Source organism: Penaeus japonicus, unplaced genomic scaffold (genome assembly GCF_977035675.1).
Source record: "Penaeus japonicus unplaced genomic scaffold, GWHDUDI00000001_assembly GWHDUDI00000022, whole genome shotgun sequence".
Classification (NCBI taxonomy): domain Eukaryota; kingdom Metazoa; phylum Arthropoda; class Malacostraca; order Decapoda; family Penaeidae; genus Penaeus; species Penaeus japonicus.
The window spans coordinates 40,197,620-40,205,119 of NW_028234424.1; the positions used below are offsets into that span (position 1 = coordinate 40,197,620).

General features: G+C 38.7%; 2 protein-coding genes across 2 annotated transcripts in view; both read right to left on the reverse strand.

Moving 5' to 3' along the window:
* Window positions 1-5,327, reverse strand: part of LOC147469397 (uncharacterized) — a 15,091-nt gene extending 9,764 nt beyond the window's left edge. Inside the window, exons 1-8 of the mRNA XM_086549273.1 lie at window positions 5,154-5,327; window positions 4,606-5,069; window positions 4,158-4,167; window positions 3,545-3,656; window positions 3,186-3,431; window positions 2,318-3,025; window positions 2,075-2,225; window positions 1,481-1,840 (exon numbers count right to left, since the gene is read on the reverse strand). Coding sequence (XP_086405399.1) covers window positions 1,481-1,840; window positions 2,075-2,225; window positions 2,318-3,025; window positions 3,186-3,431; window positions 3,545-3,656; window positions 4,158-4,167; window positions 4,606-5,069; window positions 5,154-5,327 — 2,225 coding nt within the window. The remainder of the gene's footprint in view (window positions 1-1,480; window positions 1,841-2,074; window positions 2,226-2,317; window positions 3,026-3,185; window positions 3,432-3,544; window positions 3,657-4,157; window positions 4,168-4,605; window positions 5,070-5,153) is intronic.
* An 87-nt stretch (window positions 5,328-5,414) lies between these two features.
* Window positions 5,415-7,500, reverse strand: part of LOC147469398 (uncharacterized) — a 2,541-nt gene continuing 455 nt past the window's right edge. Inside the window, exons 2-3 of the mRNA XM_086549274.1 lie at window positions 6,644-7,063; window positions 5,415-6,577 (exon numbers count right to left, since the gene is read on the reverse strand). Coding sequence (XP_086405400.1) covers window positions 5,415-6,577; window positions 6,644-7,063 — 1,583 coding nt within the window. The remainder of the gene's footprint in view (window positions 6,578-6,643; window positions 7,064-7,500) is intronic.

Below are 7,500 nucleotides of genomic sequence, written 5' to 3' on the forward strand. Positions count from 1 at the left end.
GGCCAAAGTGATCCATGAAGGATTAAATAAATTAAAAAGAAAAATGATGGAAGCTGCATACATCGCGACGGAGGAGAACATGAACACAGCGTCAGGTCGCTTCAAATTATCGAAGGTCGCGGCAACGTCTATCATGCGGACAACGAGCGAGAGGTCACGGGAATCAGCTGGGTCGTCAGCTCTTGACTAATATATATATGTTCCTGTTTACTTAATGCAGCATGTAGTTTTGAAGACGGGGTAACACGAAACGCGTCAATTACATCTCTTGTGTTGTGAAAATATTCAGTCTCTTTTATACCACTTTATATACATATACATATATATATATATATATATATATATATATATATATATATATATATATATATACAAATATTTACCTCCCTGCCCGGGACTCGAACCCGCGCCGTAAGATCGACAGGCACGGTTGATACCGCTCAGCTACACGACCCGTAAAAGAATTGTTCAACCAGACACCTTATGAGATGTCATGGACATTACCTATGTGTTCTTGCCAGAACAGTGATAGCGAGTTTTTACGAACAACTCCCACGGGCACTCGGCAGCCACGGAATCACAAATTCAAGTCCCAAATCAAGTTACCAAGGTTATATGTGTGAGAAGATGGTAGAATGCAGTAACGCATTTTAATATATACAAATATTTACCTCCCTGCCCGGGACTCGAACCCGCGCCGTAAGATCGACAGGCACGGTTGATACCGCTCAGCTACACGACCCGTAAAAGAATTGTTCAACCAGACACCTTATGAGATGTCATGGACATTACCTATGTGTTCTTGCCAGAACAGTGATAGCGAGTTTTTACGAACAACTCCCACGGGCACTCGGCAGCCACGGAATCACAAATTCAAGTCCCAAATCAAGTTACCAAGGTTATATGTGTGAGAAGATGGTAGAATGGTCTTCCTCTCACTCCACTGTACGAACTGAAATCGAACAAACAAAAACTCCTAGTCTTCTTTGGCTAATATCACATCATCTTTCACTTATATATAAACTTATATTACTTCAATTGCTTCTTAATACATTTAAACATCATTCTAACTTACATTTTTTGGCGTCATAACTTATTTAAGTCTACAGATCAAATATTCAGGGAGAGTACGCTCCATGAGACGTACGTACACAATCATGGCTGGTTCCCTACTCCCACGAACGTAAAACAAATTAATATCGACGTATGTTTTCTGACATGTTTACATGTTGTAGTGTCCTTAAAATTGTAGAATAACAGATAAAATAGTCTCCCTAATCATTCAGAGAATATGCAAAGAAAACGTAATGAGGTATTTAAGGGTAAACTATTATAAATCTAATTTATACGTTCATGTACATGCAAATATCATATCATGTCTACAACATTCTGGCCCCTTAAATGTTATACAAATAACATTTATTAACAAAATGTACTTTGGTGTAGACATGTATGAACAAATTCACTATTCTTAAATCACAGCTTGATGTCATCCTTGATTCCTTCAACCACACACAACTTTGATATTGGTCTGACTAGTTCACTAGTAGCTGTCCTTAATCTTACACTACGGACAAGATCATCTTTTCCTTTGAATACTTCGATGACACGAGCAAGTGGCCAGCTATGCCTAGGTTGAGGTAGGTTCATGATTATTACAAGATAGCCAACTTTTATGTTAGCTGTAATTTTTAACCATTTAGAACGAATCTGTAGTGATGGAAGATATTCCTTAATCCGTCTTCTCCAAAAATGATCTGCAATATACTGCACATGTCTCCACCTTTTACTATAATAATCTGTCTTACAAGTCTTAGTCAGTGGAATGTTGCAGCTTGGTCTGAGTAAGAGTAAATGATTAGGAGTCAATGGTTCTAAGTCATCGGGGTCGTCTGAAATGGGTGTAAGCGGTCTGTTATTAACGATAGATTCAGCCTCACAAAAGATAGTCTCAAGCTTTTCATCATCAATTAATTGGTTCTTAATTACAATATTCATTACATTTCTGACTGTTCTAACAGGCCTTTCCCAAACGCCCCCCATTTGTGACGCATGTGGTGAATTGAACTCTCACTTGATGTTTTTCATGAGTAACTTATTCTGAAGTTTGAAAGATCTTTGCAAGTCAGATGCTGCCTCTTTAAGCTCCCGATGTGCTCCAACAAAATTGGTGCCATTATCAGATCTTATCTTTTCAGGTATTCCTCTCCTAGACATGAATCTTACTAAACCATTAATGAAAGAATCCGTTTCCAAAGAGTTCAACTTTTCTAGATGTATTGCTCTAGTTACTAAGCATGTAAAAATGCAACCATACCTCTTTTCTTTTGACCGGCCCCTTTTAACCAAAAAGGACCAAAACAGTCTATTCCAACATATGTGAAAGCAGGTTTTCCAGGTGTTAATCTATCCTCAGGTAGATCTCCCATCTCTTGAGTCCTAGCTACACTTCTGCATCTGTTACAAATAACACACTTTTTTATCATTTCTTTAACTAAAGGGCGAGCTCTAGGAATCCAATACACTTGTCTGATCTTTGCCATAGTATATTCACGACCTGAGTGTCCTGTCGTTTCGTGTGACTCTTTTGCAATTAATTTGGCAATCTCATGCTGTCGTGGAACTATGACTGGATGTCTTGTCTCTTCAGAGACTGGTGCCTGATGTAACCTTCCACCTACTCTCAGACGTGATGTATTATCTAGGAATGGGTCAAGCTTGTATATTGTACTTGAATTTTGAATGTGTCCACTACCCTTTTTAAGAGTTTCAATTTCTTCAGCATAATACTCCTTCTGCACATAGTATATGATAACCTTCTCAGCTTCACATATCTCACTTGGTGTAATAGGATACTTGAGTCCTGTAGTTGGTTTACCTTGTTTCAACCACTGACCAAATCGCCGCATCCATGCCACAGCTTTCTTCAAGCGGAACCAGCTTGAGAAGCTCACGAGAAACTTGTCCGTGACATTTTCATGAACCTGACTTACTGCAGCAATAGATTTTGGTACTTTCTTAACTTCTAGATCATCAACCAGCTCTCATCTGAATGTGGTATCCATTATTCTTCTGGTTTCCAAAGAAATTCCGGCCCCTGTATCCATCGTTGGTTTCTCTTCATTTGTTCACCGTGAAGTCCACCTGATACATCATCTGCTGGATTTTCTTTAGAAGGAATATACCTCCATTACTTAATATCTGTGTTTCCCTGAATGTATGCCACACGATTAGCGACGAAAGTTTTAAACCTTTGGATTTGTTCTTGATATATTGTATAACAATCATGCTATCTGTCCAAAAGGTTGATTCTATCAAGTCCAAGCCAAGCTCTTGATGCAAAGCTTCATCAATCTTCACAGCTGTTGTAGCTGCTGCTAATTCAAGGCTTGGTGTTGTTGTAGACTTCATAGGGGCAAGTCTTGACTTGGCTGCAAGGAAAGCACAGTGAATGTTTTTATTTCTGTCAACTAACCTCAAAAAACTCACAGCATATTCAGATCATCAGAGAAATGATGGATTTGATAATTGACTTCATTGAAACCAGGAGGTTTAAAACATCGTTCGATGTTGATGTCTTTCAGATGTTCCATATCCAATAACCACCTGGTCCATCTCCTCATGCCCTCTTCAGAGAAATAATCATCCCAGCCTTTCTGTAATCGACATTCATCTTGAAAAATCTTCTTACCAATAAGTATGAAAGGACTTACTAACCCCAAGGGATCATACACTGAGCTTAGGATACTTAACAATCCCCTCTTCGTTTGAGGTCTGCATTTCTCTTGAATTCTTATTGCTAGTGTATCATTAACAGTATTCCATTCCAGTCCTAAAGCATGTTCCACAGGTAAAGAGTCTTCGTCCAAATCAACTCTTTGTAGTGATTCATCAGAAGATTCCCCTTGCCCCAAAGTAAATCCCCGATTGAATCTATGGTAACGTGAATCCTGTCCTGTGTAGGGGTAGGCTGCCACCAGCTGATAAGGGATCAGCACCCGTGTATATGCGAGACAGTCGAAGACGTGTAAAATGTATGTTATTTATGTGTATGAGTGTATGTCAGTTTGTATGTGGAAAGAAAGAGTTCCTACACAGGACATTGCCGAGCAGGCGTGGCTAGAGTCAGGCAAACATTCTTCATTTCAGTGTTTTACCAAATTAGGTCTTGAAAGATATAAAATCAATAGTTCCGATCATAATTTATTATATATATTCACAAAGGGTCTCTCCTTCTATATTCAAAAAAATTCCTTGGCCTGGCCATGAATTCAGCTATGGCCGCAACCCTTATAAAACCACAAAAGTTCAATAAAAAATCCAATAAAGACAACAAGTGCCAAAAGGGCACTTGTTGTGAGCAGTGCGTTGCCGAGCTAGGGGCTCATCTGCAAGAGGCCATCTGCTGCCAAAACACGGCCTCGCAGGGGTTATATGGGCCCCTTTCCAGGGAGGGAGCAAGTGGTAGGTCCTCCTTCCAGGGAGGGAGTAAGCGGTAGGCCCTCCAGGGCAACGCCATCTCTCGGCGCCTCCTCCCCCTCGTGGCGATAAAGGGGGAACTTGTGTATATTCCCTTGGAGGGATGGCTGGGGCGAAGCACATCACTGCATCTTAACATCCTTGGCTTGTTCATCTGATGGTACATCTTGTAGCACATGCTTACTGTTACTTGTCCACTTTGTAAGCTTGAACCCTCCAGTCTTCAACATACTGGCTATGCTTCCTCTAAGGTTCACTGCTTCTTCTTCTGTTTCTGTGGATGTAAGCAAGTCATCTACATAAAAGTTCTTATGAATGATCGTGAGTGTTCTTTCATCAAAATTATCCTTTTGGTCATTAGCTGTGTGTAGGAGAGCATATGTTGCACAAATTGGGCTCCAAATTCCTCCAAATGGATGTACTGTCATCCTGTAGATCTCTGGGTCTTTAGACAAATCTCCGTCTGTCCACCACAGGAATCGGAGAACATTTCTGTGTGATGGTGTGACTTTCACTTGATAATACATGGCTTCAATATCACTCATTATTGCCCCTTTGTCCTTTCTGAATCTTTGAAGTATTCCAAACAGCTTATTTGTCAAATCAGGACCTTGTAGAACATAAATTCCGCTGCACAATCAAATACCAGTCGAAACCTTCTTTTCATTCTTTACATTGAAAATTGGTAAATACCATGTAAGTCCAGGAAAGGCATTAATTTCTTCATCGGGCACAACTTCAGCTTGCCCCTTCGTAACCAGCTTCATAATTTCCTTGTTATACTCATCTAACAAGGCTGGATTTTTTATTAACCTCTTCTTCAAAGACTCTTGACGCTTATCCACCATGCTTCTATTATTGCATAGCTCAGGTGGATTGCGCTTAAATGGGATAGGTAACTGAAAATGTCCATTGTTTTTCACTACCGACTTATCCTAGAGGCTAAGTACTTCCTTGTCATCCTTAGACATACAACTGGTATTCTTGTTCGGATCTTCACACCCGTCAATAGCCCAAAATTTTTCAACTTGTATTGACAGACTACTATCTGATGTTGGGATGGTATGAATTAAGTAATTAAATACTTCCTTGCTGTGTGGATCATCTCCTACAGGCCCATTAATTACCCAACCTAGCACAGTTCTTATTGCATATGGTTCATTATCTTTTCCTGACCTTACTTCTCGAGGTTTTAGCAAGTGTGGATAATTTTGGCCAATAACTATGCTGACTACTTCTGCATTAACATTTGGCAGCTCTAAACTTTCTAGGTGTCTCCATTTTTGTACATCAACTTGTGAAGTTATACCACCTTGTAAGCTTGGAGGAAAATCTTTAAGTGCATACACTTTCTCCAGGACTATCGTTTGTTTCTTTCGACCTGTAACCATTTCTAAGGTTATCTCTTCAACCTCAGTATCTTCAACTTTATTTAATGTGGTCATATTCAGTGTCACTGATTTTCCTGAAATGCCCAATTTATCAATGAATGTTTTTGTACAGAATGTGCTATTGCTTCCTGGGTCCAGTAATGCCAGAGTTGAAATATGGTTATCCATTCCTAAACTACCTACCTTTACTTTTACAATAGGCAATGCAATCTTGGAATCTTTAGATGGATTACAGGCACAACTCTTTGTGCTAACTTTTGGTTGAGAACTAACTTTGCCAGCTTTTTCAGATGCATCTTCTTTGTTAAATGCATCATGTAGCAATTTATGATGCCACATACCACAATTGTCTACTTCACAGACTGTGACTTTTCTGCACGTTGTTACTGTATGGTTTGGCCGGAGACAGTTGAAGCACAATTTTGCTTTTCTTACTTCCATCAGTCTCTTCTCTTTAGTCAACTTTATAAACTGGCTACATTCATGCAACCAGTGTTTTCCTTTGCACATAGAGCAACTTGCAGCATTTTTATTAGACACTTCAGTGTTTCGCTTATCAACTGCTGGTTTAGTTAATACTTCCTCATCCAGTCTCACATTGAAACTTGTTCCTTTTGTTATTCTCCTGTCTTTGTTTTGCTTTAACACTTTATCCAAAAATTGGAATAATGGGTCATTCACTTCTAATGAAGCTCGTTCTAGGAACTCTGCCAATGGTGTAAATCCTGGATATCTCTTATGGAGATGTACTTAATGTACTTAGATGTACTTACTCTCTGTGTACTTAACAGCTTCTGTTCTCCAGCGATTTTGGAGATGGAATGGTAATCTTTTCACAACTTCAGTGACTTTGTCTGACATTATATCAGAATCGTGTCCCAGTGCCTTGAGAGTTTCAACCCAGTTTCTAGTATCATCGGCTAAATTGGATAGCATGAGTTTATCAGATGCTTTCAGGTTAGGTCCATCAGAAACCTTTCTTAACCAAGCTTCTTTTATGTACAACTCATTTCCAAAACGTTGCTGGAGGATATCAAGAGCTTTTTTATACCCCTCTTCCGGGTTCATCAGACTACAACATGCCACTGCTTTTGCAGCACGTCCCGTGCACCTCTGCAAAAGTCTGGTTAGTTTTGCCCTAGCACCTACAGAGGTAACTCCAACACACTCCTGAAAAGTCTTTAACCCTTTCCCTGTCATTTTTTTTTAATTTAAATAGTTAGAACACGCTATAATTAAAATATTTTGATAAATTTTAATTATTCGTTCTTATGAGGACATAAATATTGAATTGCTCTTATATCATCCGATAGAGTCACATGATCTGATCCAATACAATATTCTAAATACGATGAGACCGTAAATAAATCATTTAGAATCTTTTATAAGTAAAAAAAAATCATTCGTGCGTGCATGCACAATTTTATATACAAAAATGCTTTATATGTATTTCTATATACCTATCTATATACATACATATATAGATAAATGAATACCACACACCACACACACACACACACACACACACACACACACACACACACACATTATATATATATATAATATTTATATATATAATATGTATATATATATATATAATATATATATATACATTAAAAACTGCCAATAC